General features: G+C 49.3%; 1 protein-coding gene and 1 pseudogene across 1 annotated transcript in view; one reads left to right on the forward strand and one right to left on the reverse strand.

Moving 5' to 3' along the window:
• Positions 1-2,532: 2,532 nt before the first annotated feature.
• Positions 2,533-27,390, forward strand: part of AK7 (adenylate kinase 7) — a 51,401-nt gene continuing 26,543 nt past the window's right edge. The window contains exons 1-7 of the mRNA XM_063948451.1: positions 2,533-2,836; positions 7,805-7,990; positions 10,297-10,405; positions 15,619-15,713; positions 15,902-16,012; positions 19,386-19,469; positions 19,701-19,789. Of these exons, the coding sequence (XP_063804521.1) occupies positions 2,750-2,836; positions 7,805-7,990; positions 10,297-10,405; positions 15,619-15,713; positions 15,902-16,012; positions 19,386-19,469; positions 19,701-19,789 (761 nt within the window). The 5' untranslated portion in view covers positions 2,533-2,749. The remainder of the gene's footprint in view (positions 2,837-7,804; positions 7,991-10,296; positions 10,406-15,618; positions 15,714-15,901; positions 16,013-19,385; positions 19,470-19,700; positions 19,790-27,390) is intronic.
• LOC134980572 (cyclin-dependent kinase 5 activator 1-like) lies at positions 12,089-13,431 on the reverse strand (annotated as a pseudogene).

Consider the following 27,390-nt stretch of genomic DNA (forward strand, 5'->3'; position numbering starts at 1 on the left):
ATTGACAGGAAGAGGCCGTTTGTGGGTTACAACTGACCGTTTTCAGGGAGTGTCGGGAAAAACGCAGGCGGGCTTAAGCGTTTTCAGGGAGGGTGTCTGACGTCAATTCCAGCCCCGATCAGCAGGAATCAATCGCACTGGAAGAGTAAATCCCGGGCTGTGTAGAGACTGCACACACTGCTTTTTAGCAGCTCTGCTACGCATATGATCACACACTTGCACAGCGAAAATACACTCCCCTGTAGGTGGCGACTATGTGAACGCAGGACAGCAAAAAACGCCTGCTAGCGATCAGGTCTGAATGACCTCCTTAGTACACAAGCGTTCAGTGTGCACATAAAGTGGTGGGTGGCCACAAGTCACACGCCCATTTCACTTCATGCTTCCCCAGCAGCCCCAGCCTCATGCGCACTGTAGTTGGGAGCATTATGTCCCTCCCTCTGCTCCTGCCCACTGATGGGACAGAACCCAAAAAACAGTACTGTCCCATCACATCGTGATTGTTGGGGCGATATGCATATACATACATATATACTGTCAGACACATAAATACAGTCACATACAGTACTTATACACATAAATACAGTCACATACAGTACTTATACACATACATACTGTCACACACATTAATACAGTCACATACAGTACTTATACACATACATACTGTCACACACATAAATATACATATGTACAGTCGCACACACAGTCACATGCATAATGTCACATATATACTGTCAGACACATAAATATACAGTGTCCCCCTCTCCCCTCTCACACATATTCATATACAGTGTCCCCCTCCTCCCTCTCACATATTCATATACAGTGTCCCCCTTCTCCCCCTCTCACACATATTCATATACAGTGTCCCCCTCCTCCTCTCTCACACACATTCATATACAGTGTCCCCCTCTCACACATATTCATATACAGTGTCCCCCTCCTCCCTCTCACATATTCATATACAGTGTCCCCCTCTCACACATATTCATATACAGTGTCCCCCTCCTCCTCTCTCACACATATTCATATACAGTGTCCCCCTCTCACACATATTCATATACAGTGTCCCCCTCCTCCCTCTCACACATATTCATATAGTGTCCCCCTCCCCCCTCTCACACATATTCATATACAGTGTCCCCCTCCCCCCTCTCACACATATTCATATACAGTGTCCCCCTCCCCCCTCTCACACATATTCATATACAGTGTCCCCCTCTCACACATATTCATATAGTGTCCCCCTCCCCCCTCTCACACATATTCATATACAGTGTCCCCCTCCTCCCTCTCACACATATTCATATACAGTGTCCCCCTCCCCCCTCTCACACATATTCATATACAGTGTCCCCCTCCTCCCTCTCACACATATTCATATACAGTGTCCCCCTCCTCCCTCTCACACATATTCATATACAGTGTCCCCCTCCTCCCTCTCACACATATTCATATAGTGTCCCCCTCCTCCCTCTCACACATATTCATATACAGTGTCCCCCTCCCCCCTCTCACACATATTCATATAGTGTCCCCCTCCCCCCTCTCACACATATTCATATACAGTGTCCCCCTCCCCCCTCTCACACATATTCATATACAGTGTCCCCCTCCTCCCTCTCACACATATTCATATACAGTGTCCCCCTCCCCCTCTCACACATATTCATATACAGTGTCCCCCTCCCCCCTCTCACACATATTCATATACAGTGTCCCCCTCCTCCCTCTCACACATATTCATATAGTGTCCCCCTCCCCCCTCTCACACATATTCATATACAGTGTCCCCCTCCCCCCTCTCACACATATTCATATAGTGTCCCCCTCCCCCCTCTCACACATATTCATATAGTGCCCCCCTCTCACACATATTCATATAGTGTCCCCCTCCTCCCCCTCTCACACATATTCATATAGTGTCCCCCTCCCCCCTCTCACACATATTCATATAGTGTCCCCCTCCCCCCACTCACACATATTCATATAGTGTCCCCCTCCCACATATTCATATACAGTGTCCCCCTCCCCCCTCTCACACATATTCATATACAGTGTCCCCCTCCCCCCTCTCACACATATTCATATAGTGTCCCCCTCCCCCCTCTCACACATATTCATATAGTGCCCCCCTCCCCCCTCTCACACATATTCATATAGTGCCCCCCTCCCCCCTCTCACACATATTCATATACAGTGTCCCCCTCCCCCCTCTCACACATATTCATATACAGTGTCCCCCTCCCCCCTCTCACACATATTTATATACAGTGTCCCCCTCACACATATTCCTATACAGTGTCCCCTCCCACACAGTCCCCCTCACTCCTCCCTGTAAAATCACTGGGTGGGTACTGCAGGCACAGTGTGTGTGTCTGTCTGTCCCGTCCCGTCCCGCCTCCGAGCTCTCCTCCTCTCCCCCATGCTGAATGCACAGTGCCGTGAAGCCCCGCCCCCATGCACAAACTCCGCCCCTCTTCAATCTCCTGTTTACTTTCATTTTGTACAGCTCGCAGGGAGTAACCAGGAGACAGTCACTGAGCCGCAGGGCTGACTACTGCTTCCATTGAATATACAGTAACCATGGGCAGCAGCATTTAGGTGGCCACGCCGCTGCCTGCACGGGAAAGGACCCCGCCGTTGCCTTAGCAGCGCGCGACCATTTCCCTAACCAGCAGGACGGAGGCACGCCCCTAGCAACCGCTGTGTGTCCTTAGCAACCAGCAGGCATCTGCCAGCAAGCAAGATGGCGGAGGAGGAGAACAGGTTCGTCAGACCCAAAAGGATCTTTATTAACAGCCTGGACTCGTACGCTGCCAGGAACATCGGTCAGGTGAGGGAGGGATCCGGGTCAGTGTGCTGGGTGACAGCTGGAGCCTCTGAGGGGGAAGGTGGGGAGTGACTGCCTGTGCTGGGAGTGACGCTGGTGCAGGGTTAGCGCTGCATAGTACATTGCTGATATGTGTTCTGTAACTGTGCATCCTGCAGTGCTGAGACTAATATGTCTTTATGCGGGTGTGGTTCGTTGGGTCGACAGTAAATAGGTCGAAACAGTTAAGGTTGTCGGTCGACGTGAGTTTTTTAAAATATTTTTTGTTGTTTTCTTCGTAAAGTGACGGGGAACCCCAATTAGTGCACCGTGTCCCCTCGCTTCACTCGCCATGCTTCGGGCAGATTACTATTCCCAATCGTAGTCCACGAGGATTGTAAAGTATGAAAAGGTTAAAAAAAAAACGAAATAAAAATGTGAAAAACTCATGTCGACCTTTTCACGTGTCGACCTTTGCCATGTCGACCTAATAACCATGCCGCCCTAATGAGTGTCGACCTAAAGACCGGATACCCTTCAGTGATCGCGCTTAGCCCCCCAAAAAAGTGGGTCCCAGGGACCCCTCACTTTTAAAAATTGGGGTCCTACCGGTCTCTTTCTGGGTCCCATCGGAATGAAGGTTCTTATTAATCTTAATCTTGTTTGGACACTACAAACGTGTTGCAAGGTGGGGGGGTGGGGTGACAGTGCTGCTGGGCTGTGTAGCATGCAGGACACCCTGCAGCAGAGGTGTAACTAGACATTTTGGTGCCCTTAGGCAGAAAGTGAATTGGTATTCCACCGCCCAGATCGCAAAGTATAGGCAGTGCACGCCGTAGGCGCGGCGCAAAATTTTAAGAGCGTGGCTTTATAGGGAAGGGGCGTGACCACATAATAGTGCCAATTCACATTACACCACACAGTAGTGACGCTTATACACACTGCGCCAGGTAGAACCTCCTATACACACTGCGCCAGGTAGAACCTCCTATGCACACTGCGCCAGGTAGAACCTCCTATACACACTATGCCAGGTAGAACCTCCTATACACACTGCTCCAGGTAGAACCTCCTATGCACACTGCGCCAGGTAGAACCTCCTATGCACACTGCGCCAGGTAGAACCTCCTATGCACACTGCGCCAGGTAGAGCCTCCTATGCACACTGCGCCAGGTAGAACCTCCTATGCACACTGCGCCAGGTAGAACCTCCTATGCACACTGCGCCAGGTAGAACCTCCTATGCACACTGCGCCAGGTAGAACCTCCTATGCACACTGCGCCAGGTAGAACCTCCTATGCACACTGCGCCAGGTAGAACCTCCTATACACACTGCGCCAGGTAGAACCTCCTATACACACTGCGCCAGGTAGAACCTCCTATACACACTGCGCCAGGTAGAACCTCCTATACACACTGTGCCAGGTAGAACCTCCTATACACACTGCGCCAGGTAGAACCTCTTATACACACTGTGCCAGATAGAGCACGTTATACACTTTGCGCCAGGTAGAGCACTTTATTATACACATTGCGCCAGGTAGAGCACGTTATTATACACAATGCACCAGGTAGAGCACGTTATTATACACTTTGCGCCAGGTAGAGCACGTTATTATACACAATGCACCAGGTAGAGCACGTTGTTATACACAATGCGCCAGGTAGAGCACGTTATTATACACAATGCACCAGGTAGAGCACGTTGTTATACACAATGCACCAGGTAGAGCACGTTATACACTTTGCGCCAGGTAGAGCACTTTATTATACACAATTTACCAGGTAGAGCACGTTATTATACACATTGCGCCAGGTAGAGCACGTTATTATACACAATGCACCAGGCAGAGCACGTTATTATACACATTGCGCCAGGTAGAGCACGTTATTATACACATTGCGCCAGGTAGAGCACGTTATACGCAATGCACCAGGTAGAGCACGTTATTATACACGTTGCGCCAGGTAGAGCACGTTATACACAATGCGCCAGGTAGAGCACGTTATTATACACATTGCGCCAGGTAGAGCACGTTATTATACACAATGCACCAGGCAGAGCACGTTATTATACACATTGCGCCAGGTAGAGCACGTTATTATACACAATGCACCAGGTAGAGCACGTTATACACAATGCACCAGGTAGAGCACGTTATTATACACGTTGCGCCAGGTAGAGCACGTTATACACAATGCGCCAGGTAGAGCACGTTATTATACACATTGCGCCAGGTAGAGCACGTTATTATACACAATGCACCAGGTTGAGCACGTTATACACAATGCACCAGGTAGAGCACGTTATACACAATGCACCAGGTAGAGCACGTTATTATACACATTGCGCCAGGTAGAGCACGTTATTATACACATTGCGCCAGGTAGAGCACGTTATTATACACAATGCGCCAGGTAGAGCACGTTATACACAATGCACCAGGTAGAGCACGTTATTATACACAATGCACCAGGTAGAGCACGTTATACACAATGCACCAGGTAGAGCACGTTATACACAATGCACCAGGTAGAGCACGTTATACACAATGCACCAGGTAGAGCACGTTATTATACACAATGCACCAGGTAGAGCACGTTATTATACACATTGCGCCAGGTAGAGCACGTTATTATACACAATGCGCCAGGTAGAGCACGTTATACACAATGCACCAGGTAGAGCACGTTATTATACACAATGCACCAGGTAGAGCACGTTATACACAATGCGCCAGGTAGAGCACGTTATACACAATGCACCAGGTAGAGCACGTTATACACAATGCGCCAGGTAGAGCACGTTATACACAATGCACCAGGTAGAGCACGTTATTATTATACACATTGCGCCAGGTAGAGCACGTTATTATACACAATGCACCAGGTAGAGCACGTTATTATACACATTGCGCCAGGTAGAGCACGTTATTATACACAATGCACCAGGTAGAGCACGTTATTATACACATTGCGCCAGGTAGAGCACGTTATTATACACATTGCGCCAGGTAGAGCACGTTATTATACACAATGCACCAGGTAGAGCACGTTATTATACACAATGCACCAGGTAGAGCACGTTTTACGCAATGCGCCAGGTAGAGCACGTTATTATACACAATGCACCAGGTTGAGCACGTTATACACAATGCACCAGGTAGAGCACGTTATTATACACATTGCACCAGGTAGAGCACGTTATTATACACATTGCGCCAGGTAGAGCACGTTATACACATTGCACCAGGTAGAGCACGTTATACACAATGCGCCAGGTAGAGCACGTTATTATACACATTACGCCAGGTAGAGCACGTTATACACAATGCACCAGGTAGAGCACGTTACACACATTGCGCCAGGTAGAGCACGTTATACACATTGCGCCAGGTAGAGCACGTTATACACATTGCGCCAGGTAGAGCACGTTATACACATTGCGCCAGGTAGAGCACGTTATACACATTGCGCCAGGTAGAGCACGTTATACACATTGCGCCAGGTAGAGCACATGAAACCTTCACCAACGACCACACGCAGCCTACTGCAGCCCGGGCACATATGCCGCTGAGGAGGAGGGAGGCAGATACGAAGCGCTACTCACCGTCGCAGAAGAGGTGCCTGGTGAGCGTGGCTGGTCGCTTGGTGCTGGCGGCAGAGCGTGCAGCGGGGAGGAGGCGGAGTCGGGTGAGCGGGGCCAGTCTGTCAGCGCTGCCGCACAGATTCAGGTACTGGCGGCGGGGCCTGGGTCAGCGTGGAGGAGGGGAGCAGGATTCAAAGCGGGCGGACTGGCGGGAGACACTGCAGGCTGTGATTGGCTGGAGACTACAGGAGGTGATTGGCTAAGGAAACATCCAGTCACCTCCTGCGTTCCGCTGACCTACTGGCGCGATCGATGCAAACACACATCCAGATGAGCGCGTCCTGTGGGACCCGCTCATCTTCTAAATGTGAGTCCCGGGCGGTCGTTTCTGGGTAAAATACGCGCCATAGCGCGTATTTGCGATCACTGCCTTTTATGTAGTCACTATAAGCGATGGGTTTCCATTCATTGTTACTGTATATTAGGGTGGCATCACCCGGCTCTCTGATTTGTCTTTAGCGCCCCTTTCCATGTAGCAGAGCAATGCAACCCTTGTATCCGTGACTCACGGTCAGTGCCGCTGCCACAACTGCGTGGACCTAGTTGGTTGCCTTGGGCGCTGCAGGTTCTGGGGCAGCGGGCTGTGGTTGCGCAACCTGGGACCATACAGGTGCAGAACATGGGAGGCTGTGTTTGACCCCCGCCTAGTGCCTCCAGTCCGGTTCGGGGCCTCCTTATGTCAGAAGTTGTACAATACTCCATACTTACTGTATGTTTTGCAAAAGTACCAAATACATAGAAGAAAAAAGTTGCTTACAATTATTTTCTCATACGTCCCAGAGGATGCTGGGGTCACATCAAGAACAAATTGCTGATGAATGAATTTCTCCCTCAATGGGGGTCATTCCGACCTGATCGCACGCTGCCGTTTTTCACAGCGCACCGATCGGGTCACTACTGCGTATGCGTATGCACTGCAATGCACAGGCGCGTCGTACGGGTACAAAGCGGATCGTTGCTGGGCGATAGATTTAATGAAGAATCCATTCGCACAGCCGATCGCAAGAAGATTGACAGGAAGAGGGCGTTTATGGGTGTCAACTGACCCTTTTCAGGGAGTGGTTGGGGAAACGCAGGCGTGTCCAAGCGTTTGCAGGGTGGGAGTCTGACGTCAATTCCGGGACCGGACAGGCTGAAGTGATCGCAGCGGCTGAGTAAGTTCAGACCTACCCAGAAACTGCACAAACTATTTTTGTACAGCTCGGCTGCACAGGCGTTCGCACACTTGCAAAGCGAAAATACACTCCCCAGTGGGCGGCGACTATGCGTTTGCACGGCTGCAAAAAGTAGCTAGCGAGCGATCAACTCAGAATGACCCCCCATGTTTCTTCTCATTTTCCAGTATTTATCAGGCTGCATCGTTGGAGCTTCCCTTGAAGAAGTAGAAGACGATGAAAAAGAAGAAGAGAACCAGTCAGCTGAAGAGGATGCAGTGGACAGTAAACAGAAGCAGGGTCTCTTCCAGGTAGTAGGGACTCTGTCCAGTCCTCTTGGCCAGAAGCTGAATTTTCCTGTGGAAACTTACACGGTAAAGCTTTTCTTTGTTGTTGCTTTCTAGTAACTCTCCTGTTACACTGCACTTGGCGCTGGCTCGATGTAGAGGATGAACCAGCAGCGATGACGGGTTGGGATCGGGGAACTGGCGGTCGGGATCCCAGCGGTCAGCATACCGACGCCGGGATCCCAGCCGCCAGAATGCGTGGACACCCACAAGTGGGAATAGTCCTGGCCCCCCCCGCCGGGATTATAACTACATGCCCTGATGACATTCACTGTAACGTTTCTCAGCAATGATTCATGTAAACGGGATATGTACAGATAAGCTGTGCTCCAGGTCTTATAGCCTGCAGAAGGGGTGTGCCCATGCAAATAGGGGACGTGGCCAATGGCACGCGGTTCAGCCCACAGACGGGGGGCGTGGGCGGCCGACGGCGTCACTGTTGGGGGCGTGCCCAGCACCTACGGAGGTGCTGGGCTTCCCCCAAGCTCTCTCACAGCGTGAATGGATGCTGCGCTCTTTACACGCTGAGAGGGCAGAAAGCGGGCGGCTGTTTTAGCAGGGCGCCGCAGAAAGGGCAAGGCGGGTTTTGCCCTTAAAAAATCGGGCATGGCTCGGCGCCCTGCTAAAACAGCCTAGCGTAAACACTAGACACCCTCCCCTCTTAAGCCAGCTCTACACAGGGCCGGTTCTTGCCCTTTCGGCGCCCCGGGCAGGAAATAGGGGCGTTGCTTCATACAGGGGGCGTGGTCAGTTACGCCCCCTGTACAGGAGAGTAGCGCCGCTGAAAAAAAAAAAAAAAAAAAGAATATTTACTATCCCCGCTCCCGATTGCTGCAGACTTCCGCCGGCGCCGCTCCTCTCCTCGGATCTGGCATAGACAGACACTAGAGGTCAATTATGACCCCTAGCGTCTGTGCCAGTCCCACATTGCGGTGCGGTGCGCGATGACGTCATCGCGCACCACACAGCAAAGGTCCTCTCCACGAAGGGAAACTAGACGCGTAGCGTCTAGTTCCCTTCACAGTGGGGAACCAGCGGGGGACACAGCAGGCAGCGGAGAGCACAGCAATAGCGGATCTTGCCATGGTGCGGCGCCCTCTGGAAGGCGGCACCCCGGGCAAAAGTCCTGCTTGCCCGTGGCAAAATCCGCTACTGGCTCTACAGTAAATTTGAGTAGGGACCTGGTTGTCAAAGGAGTTCTGTTCAGTGTTAGTTCAGTTTATTACAGTATTATAATAAAATAGTTCCTCCTGATTCTTACAGGACAGCAGGATACAATGGCCTTAGATAACTTAAGGATCATAATAATAATACAAATTAATTAATTAACAAAATAGTGTACAGAGAGCGGCCTGTATAAATTAGCTGTAGGATTGATTTAAATGGCTTTGGCATGCAGTAAAACCACACTTAGCGACTTTCTTGGGATGTCTGGGAAACTGTCAGTATTGTAGGTAATAGACCCATGAGTCTGGCAATCTCACGTGAGCCAGGCCAGGCAGAGAAGCGGTGGGCGGAACCCAGCGTGTTAATGTTATTCGTACCATCAAGCTCCACCCAGTGTGACGCTACAGCAATACATTTTGCATAATCGCCCCCTAAACCTACTGCATCATGGTGGAGCAATGTGTATCCTCGCCCTGCGGGGAGTAAAGTGTTGCATCAGAGCATAGGGCCTAATTCAGACCTGATTGCACCTCTGCGAATAGTCGCTGCCCAGCCAGAGTGAAAATCTGCCCCGTGCAAGTCTGCGTACGCCGTGCGAAAAGCTTTGCAAACGGTCAGCTGCAAATCCGTTCACACCTCACTCACCATCGAATGATGTTTCCAGTGTGTGCAGTGTGTGCGTAGCCCAGGACTTACTCCTACAGTGCAAAATAAACAGGCTGATCAGGGCCGGAGCTGACGTCACACACCCGTCCTGAAAACGCTTGGGAACGCCTGCGTTTTTCCTGACTCTCCCAGAAAACGGTCAGTTACCACCCTCAAACACCCGCTTCCTGTCATTCAATCTGCATTCGCCTAGCGATCAAAAATGATGCAGGATTTTTTTGCTGTTTGGGATCACGCCTGTGCATTACAATGCGTACGCATGCGCAGTCATTCGATAACGGCCATTTTGCGATTTCGCACAATAGCCATCAGGTCTGAATTAGGCCCATAATCCAAATTTACAATCGCCGTGCGGAATGGCTGTTCCCTAGCATGGCAAAGCAAGAAGATTGTAGCACCAGGACTTAGCACTTCTGCGAGACAGTATTGAGTTCTGTGAAATGTTGATGCCGTATCGCTCATTCCTAGACACGTTACATCCCTCTGCTTTATATCTGTAGATCTCAAGTAGAGATGAACTATTAAGTCGTCTTTTGGAGAGCGATGTCATCATTTACAACATCACTGAAGACCCTTGCCAAATCGATGAGGCTTCGTGGGCTGCATCAGGTTGGTGGATCGCTCATTCTGCATGAATTATCCCGTATAGTGGGGGTAATTCTGAGTTGATCGCAGCAGCAAGTTTGTTAGCAGTTGGCAGTTGGGCAAAGCCATGTGCACTGCAGGTGTGGCAGATGTAACATGTGCAGATTTGGGTGGGTTATATTGTTTCTGTGCAGGGTAAATACTGGCTGTTTTATTTTTACACTGCAATTTAGATTTCAGTTTGAACACACCCCACCCAAATCTAACCCTCTCTGCACATGTTACATCTGTCCCCCCTGCCCATGGTTTTGCCCAACTGCTAACAAATTTGCTGCTGCGATCAACTCAGAATTAGGCCCTGAGGCATTTACTATACGATGGTTATAAATAGTCAATTCAGTGGCGCACGAACCATTGATGAACGAAACATCTTTATCTGCACAAAGTATTGCATGTAACATGATATTCCCCTTTTCATCCAATAGGAACACTGGGGTATAGAGGATCGGTATGGGATACCGACGACAGGATGCCAGCTGTCACTATACCGACAGCGGCATCCCGCCCTCTAGAGTGTCGGCAGTGGAGCGAGCACGTCGCGGCTTCACTTGCCACAAGTTCTATTCTCCCTCTCTGGGTGTCGTGTACACCCACAGAGGGAGAATCTCCAACCTCGCCGGTATACCGGCGGCGGGACTGCACCCCTGTTGGGGCTACAGCGTCGGTATTGCGACCACCGGGATTCCGTCGGGCGGTATTTTAAATGCATACCGGGTATAGAAACGCTTAGCTGGAGTCCGGACACTTTATATTTAGTGCTGGAATTCCAACTCCTCCCCCCCTTGTACTCTGCACTAATTTTAATTTCCCCCTTTGGAGTCTGTCACATTTTTTCATGCTGCCCTTTAAAAATAAAAAATTGTTCTTAATTTCTATAATACATTTGCAGGTCTTACAGTGCCCTTTATGATCCCAGTTTTTATGTATAAAAATCCCATGTTACATAATTTTCCTTTGGGGTGGTTGGCTGCATAACAGCAGATAGGTCACCGCAAATCACAGCTTGGGTGGCCGCGGAGAGCCTCCGTAGCTCCTCTGAACCCATAGAGGAGCCTGGAGGTAGGTCACCGCAAATCACAGCTTGGGTGGCCGCGGAGAGCCTCCGTAGCTCCTCTGAACCCATAGAGGAGCCTGGAGGAAGGTCACCGCAAATCACAGCTTGGGCGGCCGCGGAGAGCCTCCGTAGCTCCTCTGAACCCCTAGAGGAGCCTGGAGGTAGGTCACCGCAAATCACAGCTTGGGCGGCCGCGGAGAGCCTCCGTAGCTCCTCTGAACCCCTAGAGGAGCCTGGAGGTAGGTCACCGCAAATCACAGCTTGGGTAGCCACGGAGAGCCTCCGTAGCTCCTCTGAACCCCTAGAGGAGCCTGGAGGAAGTTGCCATGTCACCTGAGGGGCCCGGTCACCTTTTATGCCATCTGTCTCTACAGAGCAGAAACCACATCCCTGTATTGTTTAAGAGCCTATCCCATGTTACTAGGAAATGATCAAGACGGGAACAAATTATATCTGAGACAGTATCATCCTTTATACCCCACCAGACCCCTCTAAGCAACAGTGCATTGTTACAGTGAGAATATTGGAGAATTTTGCATAGTTGAACCCTATCCATGTATGAGACCTGTCAAGCAAAACAATACAACAACCAATTTTATAGAAACAAAAACTTTTTTTATTGTAAATGCAAAGAACATTTTAAATACAAGAGTCGCCTCTCAGCCTGGAGTAGCTTAGGTCGAATACACATCCAGACGATATCGGCACGATTTGCCGGCGGCCAGATGGAGCACCAATGGACATGAGGCTTCTCTGCCGGGTCAGGGGATGGGGCCTGGAACTCTGATGTGTGATGGCCTTTTCTTTATATAACACCGGCAAGTCATGACGAATCCTAAGCCATTGTTGTGTTCTCCTGTCCACCCTCAGCTCTAAGATCACCAAAGATCTGGATGAAATATTGTCTATCAGCATTGATGCGCAGCATCTTTGAGCTCATCAAGTCAATCACATAGAGGGAACGGCTCCAAAAGGCTTCCTTTGAGCTTTCGACCAGGAAAGGCCTCAGTGGGTAGCCGGTCTCACTACCCATGTAGGTGAATGCCAGGTACAGACATGTTGACAGATATGCATGTAGTTCCTGCTCACTGTCCAGCTCTGATGGAATGACCTCTCAGCAAAGCATGTAGAGGAAGACTACATTGGCCGGGGTAAGGAAGCCTACTCGCTGTCCGCATCCAGAGAGATACCTGTCTATGCTTGTCATCCATAGAGCAATCTGTGTAGGTGACAGATTCTTCAGCTTGTTGCATCTCCGACGGATGAACTCCCCGAGACAGCTCAGGAGTTCGCTGGTGGTTGCCTGTACCATCTGGTATTTTGCTGGCCCGCAGCCATCGGGTGCTTCCCTCTTTGCAAAAGTATCATGCGTGGCCTGTGTGTAGGTTGATAAATCAACACAGGACAGGGAACTCTTCAGGCTCTCACTGACAAGGTGGGTGACATCAGTTTGGCCAGTTTTGGGTTGTCCCTTTTTGGCCATAAAACGCCCGAAGCGCCAGATGAGTGAACGTCTCTCACCAGATCTTCCAGTCTCGCTGTCCTCTACAGCAGTTGATGAGTCTTCATCCGGTAGGCTTGCCTTGCGGCAGCACGAGAATGGGAAACCGTTCCACATTCTTATTCAAGGTCTTCTTCTTGATTTGTTGAACCCGCAGATAAAAGTGTCTGCAGGAATCAAACTCTAATTACGGTCTGTGATAACTCTGACTGCTGAAAACAATCAGAAAGGCACGGTCCGTTTCCTTCGCGTTGTGTATGAAGCTACCCAGTTGAGGTCTGAGTAGCAACTGAGTCCAGCAGGTTGTAGACAGAGATTTTCCCTGCTTACAGTGGCATTGTGACATCACTGTGATGCGTGAGCTGGTGATTGTGATGCGTTATTTATGGTAATGAGCTACATGTAGGCAATTCAACAAGTGATGAAAGTTGGTGAAAATATAGAAGATATTATCGCCCTATTACGGCCCTGGGAGGGAGGGAATATGTATAAAATAAATGATAGAGAAGTAGATAGGATATTTGAATCATCCCGAGAGCTAATTGGTTGAAAATAAAACAAATGCAAAGCAATGGATGCATACCGCTCCTCCTGCTCTTACTATGTGTCAAGAAAAATGATTTATCATTTATAAAACGAGAGCGTTTTTCTTTTCTCAAAAAAAAACCTATGACTTTTTTGGGGGAGTTTGATTTTTTTTTGTGTGTGTGCATACGTTGGGGAGGGTGGGGGGTGGCTTTCTAGTTCATTGTTTTTGTTTGGGGTCAGCCTTCACGGCCGTACAGTTACATGTAGTGCTATCGTTTACCACTAGAGGGCAGCATATACAGTAATCTAGTTTTAACAAAATCTCATCCTATATTTCATTGTACAATACTTTCCATGCTAGTATTATTATTACTATTCTTTATTCTTTCTGTGGCGCCACAAGGGTTCCGCAGCATCTAACAAAGTACATAAACACATGAGCACACAGGAGAACAGTCACTTACATTACAAGACCAAGAAAAACAAGTACATGGTTTATAAACATTGCTGTATCATTGGTCACAGCTCTCAGATAAGCAGCATAGTGGCAGAAACCGAGGGTTAGGTGCCATTGTAGTGACATGGAGTAGATAATGGTATTAGTAGGGAAGTCAATGCACACGAGGAAAGAGGGCCCTGCTCGTGAGAGCTTACATTCTTAAGTTTCTTTATGTATGGATCGTTCTAATGCTAAACACCGCAATTCAGGTGACAACTGTGTCACAGTCTTCTGTTTCCTAAAGAGGGGTTACCAGAATCCTCGCAAAGATAATAAGCAATTTATCGATCTGATATGTATGTATGTATGTATGTATGTATGTATGTGTGTGTACACTCTCCCTGAAATGCTTTTTCAAAAGTAGGCAAGTATGTGTTGCACCTGTGTATAATGTCCACATGTATATACTGCTGTACTGTGTATAATGCGCACATGTATATACTGCTGTACCTGTGTATAATGCACACATGTATATACTCCTGTACTGTGTATAATGCGCACATGTATATACTGCTGTACCTGTGTATAATGCGCACATGTATATACTGCTGTACCTGTGTATAATGCACACATGTATATACTGCTGCACCTGTGTAAAATGCTCACATGTATATACTGCTGTACCTGTGTAAAATGCCCACATGTATATACTGCTGCATCTGTGTAATGCCCAAATGTATATACTGCTAGACCTGTGTATAATGCCCACATGTATATACTGCTGCACCTGTGTATAATGCCCACATGAATATACTGCTGCACCTGTGTATAATGCCCTATGTATATACTGCTGCACCTGTGTATAATGCCCTATGTATATACTGCTGCACCTGTGTATAATGCCCACATGTATATACTGCTGCACCAGTGTATAATGCCATATGTATATACTGCTGCACTTGTGTATAATGCCCACATGTATATACTGCCGCACCTGTGAATAATGCCCACATGTATATGGGCCAAGTGGTTCTTATGTGCCGGTTCCATGTACCTTTCAGATGCTCTAAACAAATTATTAAGGAGGCTGAATTACCAGCTGTAATAATTACTCTCCCAATACCGTCATGATAACTTTAAGCCACAGATAACTTTGAAACGGAGCAGGAGGAAAACGTGAAAACGTAAGAGGTGTTTCTGGAGTGGTCGGAGGTTGAACTCTGATATAACATATACATTTGTGCACAGTTTATCTCTTCAAACATTTGCCCCTCTCCCCACATGTCGGTGCACCACTAGTAGACGGGTACCTCAATATGCCCTGGGCAGCCCATTTAGGCGCATTGTACACCAGTTGTCGGAGTCACAAGGACGAGATTCACCACCAACCATGTAATCAAATACCCGGACTGCTAACTTCTCTGGAGAATTGGGTGGATCCTAGAGGTTGATCTGCACTCTCTCTGGAGTTAGGAAGAAGCTAAAATTCTAGAGTCTCCTGGATACTCCGAGAGTGTTGATAACTATGGTTCTGGGGATTTACAGTCGGTCCTACAAATTTCATGTCGCTTTTATAATGCTAATTCATTACTTTCCTTATGCTTTGAGAGAAATGCCTTTATATCATTCTAAGTAGAACTTTGTCCATTCCCCAGCACTGCACACCGAGATCGAAAACTTTGAGAGCCAAAAAATCTTTATATTGCTATCGACCGTCATGACCTGGGCGCGAAGCAAACCTCTAGATCCGGTATGTGAGTTACAGTCCCGCGTTTCACCCCTTTGTAAATATACCAGTAATCTCCCGTTGCCAGTAGACATATCAGTATTGTGATGACTGCAACCAAATACACTGTTCACTAATATGACAGGACAACTTGCTGCTGGTTTTCCGTAATTTTTTTTGTTTTTGTTCTCTAATTTGCTGTTTCTTTAAAGGATGATCCAGAAATCCCGTTCACTGAAGATGACTATAGAAGAAGACGATGCCACACAAACTTTAAAGATCATTTAAGTGCTGAAAAGCTGATAATTAAGCTGGGGAAATCGGTGAGTATTTATTGGTCATATTCTGTTTCAGTTTGATGCTGACATTTTTTTTATTACATTGTTTTATACAAATTATATGAAGACTGTTAGGAAAAGTTAACAGTGACATCTAGTGGTGCTGAACAGAATTGCATTTGTAAAGGACATTAAGGCTATGTGAACAATGCATAATGGCCCTCATTCCGAGTTGTTCGCTCGCTAGCTGCTTTTAGCAGCCGTGCAAACGCTATACCGCCGCCCTCTGGGAGTGTATCTTAGCTTAGCAGAAGTGCAATCGAAAGGATCGCAGAGCGGCACCAAAATATTTTTGAGCAGCTCCAGACCTACTCCTAGCTTGCGATCACTGCAGACTATTACAACACATCCTGCGTTCGGCCAGCCACGCCTGCGTTTTCTCAGGCACGCCTGCTTTTGTATCTGACACGCCTGCGTTTTTCAGCACACTCCCTGAAAACGGTCAGTTACCTCCCAGAAACGCCCCATTCCTGTCAATCACTCTGCGGCCAGCAGTGCGACTGAAAAGCTTCGCTAGACCTTGTGTGAAATAGCTTTGGCTGATGTGAAAGTACATCGCGCATGCGCATTGCGCCGCTTTTTTTCCTAATCGCTGCGAACGAAAACCACTAGCGAACAACTCGGAATGACCACCAATGTTTTATCGCTATAGCAATATATGTGATTTGATATTTTGCCTTCTTGTGGAGTTAAATATTAAAGAGAAACAGTTGCCTGTTCCAAGGGAAGGTATATTTGTGTTGTTGCCGGAAAGCACTAATGTGCAAAGGCTTTTACTGTATGATACCCAATGAGGTGATCATAGTTATATAAAATTCAATCTAAGCACCAGAGATAAAAGTTCTCAGTAGTCTTTTATCCTCTCTTATACCTACACCGATAATAAAATACTTCATGTTATATAGCTCATTACCTGATGTATAAAGGAAACAATAATTTAAGTCCTCTGATGACCAGAGCACCAACTGAAAACATACAGCGTCAGCGTTTCCATAGTTTATGAATAGTGCATTTTATTGGCCAATGAAAATGTTATAATTGAACATATTTTATTATGGACCCACCAATCCGGTGACATGACATAGGCCCAAACTTTCTGCCTGTTTAAAACCAACATAACTATAGTATATATGGGTTTGTGTCTTTCCATTTACTGTGGATTGCTGTAAACAGAGATCACTTTATATAATACTCTGCTAAAGTCTGTCCTGTCTGCTTCATGCATGTGCGGTGGGGCTGGTGCCTCAATGGCTTCCACTGCTAGGGAGATGGGACAGACCCCAGCCTAGCAGGGCAGAGCAGCAGGGAGAGACAGGGTTGGAGCGGTGGATAGAGAGGGGACAGAGCAGGAGAGGCAGCGGGCAGAGAGGGAGGTGGAGCAGCAAGCAGAGGGGGGAGGTGGAGCAGGACAGAGCAGAATACAGATGGAGGGAGAATCAGCAGACAGAAAGGTGGTGGAGCAACGGACAGAGATGGGGCGGAGCAGCAGGCAGAGAGGTGGAGCAGGACAGAGCAGAATACAGATGGAGGGAGAAGCAGCAGACAGAGAGGTGGTGGAGAAACGGAGATGGGGCGGAGCAGCAGGCAGAGAGGTGGAGCAGGACAGTGCAGCATACAGACGGGGGTGGAGCAGAACAGAGCAGAATACAGATGGAGGGAGAAGCAGCAGACAGAGAGGTGGTGGAGAAACGGAGATGGGGCGGAGCAGCAGGCAGAGAGGTGGAGCAGGACAGTGCTGCATACAAATAGAGGGAGAAGCAGCAGGCAGAAAGGTGGTGGAGCAACGGACAGAGAGGGGGCGGAGCAGCAGGCAGAGAGGTGGAGCAGGACAGAGCAGCATACAGAGGGGGGTGGAGCAGGACAGAGCAGAATACAGATAGAGGGAGAAGTAGCAGACAGAGAGGTGGTGGATCAACGGACATAGAGGGGACAGAGCAGCAGGCAGAGAGGTGGAGCAGGACAGTGCAGCATACAGACGGGGGTGGAGCAGAACAGAGCAGAATACAGATGGAGGGAGAAGCAGCAGACAGAGAGGTGGTGGAGAAACGGAGAGGGGGCGGAGCAGCAGGCAGAGAGGTGGAGCAGGACAGAGCAGAATACAGATGGAGGGAGAAGCAGCAGTCAGAAAGGTGGTGGAGCAACGGAGAGGGGGCGGAGCAGCAGGCAGAGAGGTGGAGAAGGACAGTGCAGCATACAAATAGAGGGAGAAGCAGCAGGCAGAAAGGTGGTGGAGCAACGGACAGAGAGGGGGTAGAGCAGCAGGCAGAGAGGTGGAGCAGGACAGTGCAGCATACAGAGGGGGGTGGAGCAGGACAGAGCAGAATACAGATAGAAGGAGAAGTAGCAGACAGAGGTGCTGGAGCGGCGGAAAGAAAGGGGGCGGAGCAGCAGACAGAGAGGGAGGTGGAGCAGGACAGAGCAGAATACAGACAGAGGGAGAAGCAGCAGACTGCGAGGTGCTGGAGCGGCAGACAGAAAGGGGGCGGAGCACCAGATAGAGGGAGGTGGAGCAGGACAGAGTATCATACAGAGAGAGGGGGTACAGTGGATATAGGGTTGGTTCTATATCGGAGTGGCTGAAGGGACCTTGTGACGTACCTAGGGGAGGAGCTACGTCACCAGGGGGAGGAGCTACGGGCGAACAGGGTACCCGAAAAGTACCCTCGCGGGCTCGCTTCGTTCGCCACGCTTCGGGCACGGTGGCTCGCTTCGCTCGCCACCTAATTACTAAAGGTAATAGTTGGTGGCGTGGATAGTAGAGGAACTATCCCGCTGGCCTAGCTCCTCCCCCTTGCGTCGTAACTCCTCCCCCTTACGGAAAAGGTCCCTTAGCCCACTTGATTCTAGCAGCTACCGTGGATATAGAGGGGGTTGGAGCAGTGGATGGAGAAGGGATGGAGCAGGACAGAGCAGCAGGCAGAGAGGGAGGTGGAGCAAGACAGAGCATTATACAGAGAAGGCGGAGCAGTGGACGGAAAGGGGAGGAGCATGGGATAGAGAGGGGGACGGAGCAGTGGATAGATAATGCAATGTGCGCTAATAAGGATGACTGTATCAAGCCAAGCACATGGATAGGGGCGGCCTGGCTGCAGAGATGTGTGTCCCTGAGTCTTATGGTGAAGATACAATTTAGTTCCACATACCCAATGACGTAGCTGTTACGCCATCTTGTGCTCATCTCTGCGTCGGCCGCTGTGTGAAGAGGATAAATCTGTTTTCTGAGTTTGGTACAGACGCGGCCACTCGTATGCTACTGCAGTTGTGATGACCTCACTGAGCCGTCATGAAATGTAATCCCGACTATACACTCTGAGAACGCTGCTTGTTGTAAAACAGACATGATTCTTTGTTTCCACAGAACAAGGGCAAATTCTCAACGTACGTGATCGCCTCCGGGCTTCCGTACGGGGCAGAAGAAGGTATCCTTCATGCATTCTTTAAAGTAAGTAACCTCAACAAAAAGACTTATTCTGCCGTGTGAATCTGTCTGTAAACGTATGACTGAGGGCCAGCGCTGGATGCCCAGATCAGCGTCTGATATTATACATGGGTGTTCAGATTGGACAGATCCAGCCGTTCGGCAGGCAGGCTAGAGGACTGAACGCCATGTCGCCCTATTGAAATGTCGCACGATGACTGCAGACACTAAATGTTCTATGTTTTGTGCTTGTAGGAAGCGTGGTTGGGAACGACTCCGGCATTACCCGTCTTTGGAGAAGGCCAGAACGTCTTCCCGCTGATTCACATCACTGACTTGGCCGGGTAAATCTTTCTGCAACATGGAACTATCTCCTTCTACCCACACTAGCGAAACGACTCGACGACAGATAAACACATTTCCAAAGTAATTTCTATTTCGTCCTAGAGGATGTTGGGCCGCTCAAAGAACCATGGGGTATAGACGGGATCCGCAGGAGACATGGGCACTTTAAGACTTTCAAAGAGAGCGTGACCTGGCTCCTCCCTCTATATCCCCCACCAGACTCAGTTTTAGAAATGTGCACGGACGAGACACAGGGCACTAGGAGGAGCTCCTAGAGTTTCTCTGAAAGACTTAATGTTAGGGTTTTTATTTTGGGGAGATCTGCTGGCTACAGACTCCCTGCTTCGTGGGCAAGAGGGGAGAGCAGTCTAGACCCACTTCTGATGAGTTCCAGGGCTCTGCTGCTGCTGACAGGATGCCTTCAGCTCCTGAGGGGAGACGAACGCCGGGCTCTCCTGGATGCTCCCTCCCACAACTTGCCGTCCCCCTCTTCAGCCAGAAGTCAGAAGATAGGTGAGTATAAGAAGAAAGAAGACTTCTCTTCATCTTTCAAGACGGCATTGTAGAGGTACCGCACAGCGGCTATACACAGTGCGCACCGAGCTCCCGCTGAGTACACACCGCTGGGTGCAGGGCGCTGGGGGGGGGGGGCACCCTGGAGAGTATATATTACCTCATATATAAGGCTGGCTTAATCCTACAGTGCCCTGGCACTGACCCCTAACCCCCGCCGGCATATAATTAAATAATAAAGGCGGGAAGAAGCGCGCCATGTTGGGGGCGGAGCTTCTTCCTCACGGCTCACTGGCGCCATTTCCTCCTCCACAAGCTGAAGTCGCTGGTCCTTCCTCTTCGCAGCAAGTACCAGGGGGCTAAACAGACATAAGAGGGGGCATATTTATTTATGTAAAACAAGCGCAGACAGCTCTGGGACATCTTTGGTGTTCACAGACCTGCTTATTTGACGCTGGGGTGTGAGCTGGCTATTTCCCTTTGTGTTCCCTCACTGCTTGGTGTGTGTGCTGTTTCTCAGGTGTCGACATGTCGCAGGCTGATTATTCCTCTCCGGGGGACGATTTGTTGGGGACACCAAATGTTTTGGGAGTGGCCATGTCGGCACCGCCGACTGCAGATTGGTTAAATACTTTAAATCAGGGGTGTCAAAGACAAGGCCCGCGGGCCAAATCCGGCCCGCCAGACCTCGTCTGATGGCCCGCGGTGCCGCCGCCATGAAACCCCCTTCTCCCGAGTGCCCAGCTGGGGGGGGCGGGGTTTCGCGGAATGACGCGATTGCGTCGTGACGTCACGGCGCAAACGCGTCATTCAACGAAACCCCGTCGGAGGAGGGAGAAGGGAGCCGCGCAGACGAGGAGGGAGAGGCGGCTGAAGAGCGGCGAGAACCGCTTCAAATGTAAGTCAGCCCCTCTCCCTTCCTCTCTTTCTCTCTCTCTCCCTCCTTCCACCACCTGCCACAATGTGTAAAATGGGGACCTGTACCTGCCGCTATGTGTAAAATGGGGACCTGTACCTGCCGCTATGTGTAAAATGGGGACCTGTGCCTGCCACAATGTGTAAAATGGGGACCTGTGCCTGCCACAATGTGTAAAATGGGGACCTGTACCTGCCGCTATGTGTAAAATGGGGACCTGTGCCTGCCGCAATGTGTAAAATGGGGACCTGTGCCTGCCGCAATGTGTAAAATGGGGACCTGTGCCTGCCACAATGTGTAAAATGGGGACCTGTGCCTGCCACAATGTGTAAAATGGGGACCTGTACCTGCCGCTATGTGTAAAATGGGGACCTGTGCCTGCCACAATGTGTAAAATGGGGACCTGTGCCTGCCACAATGTGTAAAATGGGGACCTGTACCTGCCGCTATGTGTAAAATGGGGACCTGTGCCTGCCACAATGTGTAAAATGGGGACCTGTGCCTGCCACAATGTGTAAAATGGGGACCTGTACCTGCCGCTATGTGTAAAATGGGGACCTGTGCCTGCCACAATGTGTAAAATGGGGACCTGTGCCTGCCACAATGTGTAAAATGGGGACCTGTACCTGCCGCTATGTGTAAAATGGGGACCTGTGCCTGCCGCAATGTGTAAAATGGGGACCTGTGCCTGCCGCAATGTGTAAAATGGGGACCTGTGCACTATAAAAGGGGGCACATGGCTGGGCACTATAAAAGGGGGCACATGGCTGGGCACTTTAAAAGGGGGCAGATGGCTGGGCACATATAAGGCAGGTGGAGCGGTAAATTTGGATAGACCTACAGATACAACCGGCCCTTTGATGGGGACCAAACTGCTGATGCGGCCCCCGATGAATTTGAGTTTGACACCCCTGCTTTAAATGCTTTGCATGCTAGTGTCACATCATTAAATCAAAAGTTTGATGAGTCTGCGTCTCAATCCCAGGTGTGGAAGAGAACAGTAGAGGACGCTTTATTACAGTTGCAAGACCCTGCAGGGTCACACAAACGTAGTTTTGACCAATTAGTTGACACAGGTACCAACACGGACTCTGATGCCGATGTCGATTATGCTGATTCCAGATTAGTTCCAAGATTGGCTAAGAGTATTCAGTATATGATTGTAGCTGATAAAGATATCTTGAATATTAATGAGGACCCTATTACACCTGAAACCAAGGTCCTGATTTACAAGGAGAAAAAGCGCTCGGTTACTTTTCCTCCTTGTTTTGAACTGAACGCTCTCTTTGATAGCATTAGAAATAACCCTGATAAAAAGTTTCAGATTCCTAAAAGAATCAACGTGGCATACCCTTTCCCCGAGTCGGATAGGGACCCGTGGGAGAATCCCCCCCCACTGTAGACAAAGCCCTGGCGCGTTTGTCAAAACAGGTAGCCCTCCCTGCAGCTCAGTCGACGACTCTTAAGGAGCCGGCGGACCGTAAGCAGGAGGCTACCCTGAAGGCTATTTTCACTACTACAGGGACGTTGCTCAGGCCTCTTATTGCGTCCGCGTGGGTCAGTAGTGCTATTGAAAAGTGGGCAGACACTTTATCTTCTGATTGGGAGAATCTAGATAGAGTTTCCATCCAGGTGACGCTGGGTTATATTAGAGATGCAGCTGCATACTTGAAAGAGGCTGTACGTGACACTGGCCTCCTTAGTGCTAAGGCGAATGCTATGTCCATTGCGGCTAGACGTGCGCTTTGGACTCATCAGTGGAATGCTGACGCTGATTCCAAAAGGAATATGGAATCCCTTCCCTTCAAGGGAGGAGAACTTTTCGGTGAAGGCCTTGCTGCTTTAGTATCAGCAGCTACCGCGGGTAAATCTACCTTCTTACCCTCGGTTCCTACGCAGCAAAAGAAACAGCCAAATTATCAAATGCATTCCTTTCGGCCCAACAAGTATAGAAGGGGCCGAGGCAACTTCTTTCTGGCTACCAGAGGTAGAGGTAGAGGAAAAAGGGCACCCGCCTCCTCGGGTGTCCAGGAGCAGAGGTCCTCCCCGGCACCTCCTAAACCCACCGCATGACGCCGGGTCCCCATTACAAGGACCCGCTCAGGTGGGGGCACGTCTCAGGTTTTTCAGTCAGGTCTGGGTTCGCTCGGGTCTAGACCCTTGGGTGTTGAAGATTGTATCCCAGGGGTACACACTGGAGTTTCAAGACGTGCCCCCTCGCCGGTTTTTCAAATCAGCCTTGCCAGCTTCACTGCAGGAAAGGGAACTAGTCTGCGGTGCAGTACAAAAATTGTGTCTAAATCAGGTTGTGGTCCCGGTACCCCTAGATCAGCAGGGGCAGGGCTTTTATTCAAGCCTGTTCGTGGTGCCGAAGCCGGACGGCTCGGTGAGACCTATTCTCAACCTGAAATCTCTCAACTTATATCTAGAGAAATTCAAATTCAAGATGGAGTCTCTCAGAGCGGTGATCTCCAGTCTGGAGGAAGGAGAGTTCATGGTCTCCTTGGACATAAAGGATGCTTACCTTCATGTCCCCATTTATCCTCCTCACCAATGATTCCTGAGGTTTGCTATCCAGGATACGCACTACCAGTTTCAGACGTTGCCGTTTGGTCTGTCCACGGCTCCGAGGATTTTTACCAAAGTAATGGTAGAAATGATGGTTCTCCTGCGCAGGCAAGGAGTTACAATTATCCCGTACTTGGACGATCTCCTGATAAAGGCGAAGTCCAAAGACAGGTTGTTACAGGACATTGCACTGTCCATGTCAGTTCTGCAACAGCACGGCTGGCTCCTGAACTTGCAAAAGTCACAGTTGATCCCGACAACCCGTTTGGCGTTTTTGGGCATGATTCTGGACACGGTCCAGCTGAAGGTTTTTCTCCCTGTGGAGAAAGCTCTGGAAATTCAGAGTTTGGTAAAACTCTTATTGAAACCGAAAACGGTTTCCATTCATCAATGCATTCAATTGCTGGGAAAGATGGTGGCGGCATACGAGGCCCTCCAATTCGGGAGGTTCCATGCCAGAGTGTTTCAGTGGGATCTGTTGGACAAGTGGTACGGATCCCACCTGCATATGCACCGGAAGATAATTCTATCTCCCAGCACCAGGATCTCCCTCCTGTGGTGGCTCAACAGCTCTCACCTCCTTGCAGGACGTCGTTTCGGGATCCAGGACTGGATCTTAGTGACCACGGATACAAGTCTCCGAGGTTGGGGGGCAGTCACTCTGGGGGTGACCTTCCAGGGAAGATGGTCAAGTCCAGAAACTCATCTTCACATCAACGTTCTGGAACTGAGGGCCATTTACAATGACCTTCTACAAGCGGAACATCTTCTTCGAGACCTGCCGGTTCTGATTCAATCGGACAATGTCACGGCAGTAGCTTACATAAACCGCCAAGGCGGCACAAGAAGCAGAGCGGCAATGGCAGAAGCCACAAAGATTCTTCGCTGGGCGGAGAGGCATACAAGCGCTCTGTCGGCAATATTCATTCCGGGAGTGGACAACTGGGAAGCGGACTTCCTCAGCAGACACGACCTAAATCCAGGAGAGTGGAGCCTCCATCTGGAGGTCTTCACGCTGCTGACAAAGCGATGGGGGGTTCCCCATATAGACGTGATGGCGTCTCGCCTCAACAAGAAACTTCCAAGGTATTGTTCTTGGTCCAGGGACCCTCAGGTGGACGCGGTGGATGCACTGACAACACCCTGGGTGTTCCCCTCAGTGTATGTGTTCCCTCCGGTTCCTCTCATCCCAAAGGTGCTGAGGCTTCTAAAAAGGACAAGCATTCCGGCGATCCTTGTGGTCCCGGACTGGCCAAGGAGAACTTGGTACCCGGATCTTCTGCCGTTACTGGTCGACGATCCCTGGCCTCTTCCTCTGCGCGAGGACCTGCTGCAGCAGGGGCCGTTCGTCTATCAAGATTTACAGCGGCTACGTTTGACGGCATGGCGGTTGAACGCCAGATTTTAGCCCAAAAGGGTATTCCCAGTGAAGTCATACCTACTCTTATCCTGGCCAGGAAGGGTGTGACGTCGAAGCACTATCACCGTATTTGGAGGAAATATATTTCCTGGTGCGAGTCCAAGGAAGCTCATGTGGAGAAATTTGACCTTGGCCGTTTTCTCCATTTTCTACAAAATGGTGTGGATGAGGGCCTTAAATTGGGCTCCATTAAAGTACAGATTTCTGCTTTGTCCATTTTCTTTCAGAAACAATTGGCCTCACTTCCTGAGGTGCAGACCTTTGTGAAAGGGGTGTTGCATATCCAACCTCCTTTTGTGCCCCCTGTGGCACCTTGGGACCTAAACGTGGTGTTATCATTCCTTCAGTCACATTGGTTTGAACCTTTACGTAAAGTGGAGTTGAAATTCCTCACTTGGAAGGTTGTCATTTTATTGGCATTGGCATCCGCTAGGCGGGTGTCAGAGTTTGCGGCCTTGTCTCACAAGAGCCCTTATTTGATCTTCCATGAAGATCGTGCTGAGTTAAGAACTCGGCAACAATTTCTGCCAAAGGTGGTTTCCTCTTTTCATATTAACCAACCTATTGTGGTGCCAGTGGCTACTGGCGCTTTGGCTGCGTATAAGTCTCTGGATGTGGTCAGAGCCTTGAAAATCTATGTAGCCAGAACGGCTCCATTGCGGAAAACAGAGTCTCTGTTTATTTTATACGCTCCCAATAAGATTGGATGTCCTGCTTCCAAGCAGACCATTGCACGCTGGATTTGTCAAACAATTCAGCAGGCTCATTCCGCGGCAGGCTTGCCGTTACCGAAATCGGTGAATGCCCATTCCACTAGGAAGGTGGGCTCCTCCTGGGCGGCTGCCCGGGGTGTCTCGGCATTGCAACTTTGCCGAGCTGCTACTTGGTCGGGGTCAAACACGTTTGCTAAGTTTTACAAGTTTGATACCTTGGCCGATGAAGACCTTAGTTTTGGTCTATCGGTGCTGCAGAGTCATCCGCACTCTCCCGCCCGTTTTTAGAGCTTTGGTATAATCCCCATGGTTCTTTGAGCGGCCCAACATCCTCTAGGAAGGAATAGAAAATAGGATTTTGAATACCTACCGGTAAATCCTTTTCTATGAGTCCGTAGAGGATGTTGGGCGCCCGTCCCAGTGCGTACTGTATCTGCAGTGTAGTTCTGGTTAAACACAGTTGGTGTTATGGTTTTTTCAGCTTCTGGCTGAATCTTGTTCATGTCCGTTGACATGTGTTCAGTTATCTGCCATGTTGTACGGCATGCTTATGGCGTGAGCTGGTGTTGTGCTCACCTTTGTTGTTAAATCCTTTCCTCGAAATGTCCGTCTCGCCGGGCACAGTTCCAAACTGAGTCTGGTGGGGGATATAGAGGGAGGAGCCAGGTCACGCCCCTTTTGAAAGTCTTAAAGTGCCCATGTCTCCTGCGAATCCCGTCTATACCCCATGGTTCTTTGAGCGGCCCAACATCCTCTACGGACTCATAGAAAAGGATTTACCGGTAGGTATTCAAAATCCTATTTTTTTTAGATGTATAGGCCAGTGGTTCCCAAACTTTTTTTTGACTCACGGTCTCACCCTAATCAGAACTTTTTTCAGTGTACCCCTAGGCCAAAAAGTTTCTATTGGAGAAATGAAAAAATACATATATTAAATAAAATAAATTGTGTTTATATATCATCCGTAGGTTCTGTTTTGTGGTGAGAGACAGGATTCATTTCTGTTTGCCTACAGATTTGAAGTCACCAGAACTGGTTTTGCCTATTACAGTACATTGGCCATAAATAATTTGAAATGACCCTGCTTGTGCCCCAAGGCACCCCAGGGTGCCACAACACCCAGATTGGGAACCACTGGTACAGAGATGGAGAGGCATTGGATGATACCAGACCAAAATTACTTGGGATTTTTAAATAATTTAACGACACAATACAGTTTTTTATTTTCATAAACTCCCTTATCAGTAGTTTATGGCACGCTCTATAGGGTTCCATCGACCGCATAAACTTATCAAATTATTGGTGTGGATAAAGGCTAATGCCGTCCTTAAGTGATATTTCAGCAAGTGATAGGCTGTACCCGAGACAGTTCCAATATTGGCCCAGTGAGCTAACTCTTATAGACGTAATTGCACCCGCTTTCTCTTGGGAAAGATTGGGATCTTGTTGATACCCCTAAAACAATTCCCG

The sequence above is a fragment of the Pseudophryne corroboree genome, chromosome 12 (assembly GCF_028390025.1).
Source record: "Pseudophryne corroboree isolate aPseCor3 chromosome 12, aPseCor3.hap2, whole genome shotgun sequence".
NCBI lineage: Eukaryota > Metazoa > Chordata > Amphibia > Anura > Myobatrachidae > Pseudophryne > Pseudophryne corroboree.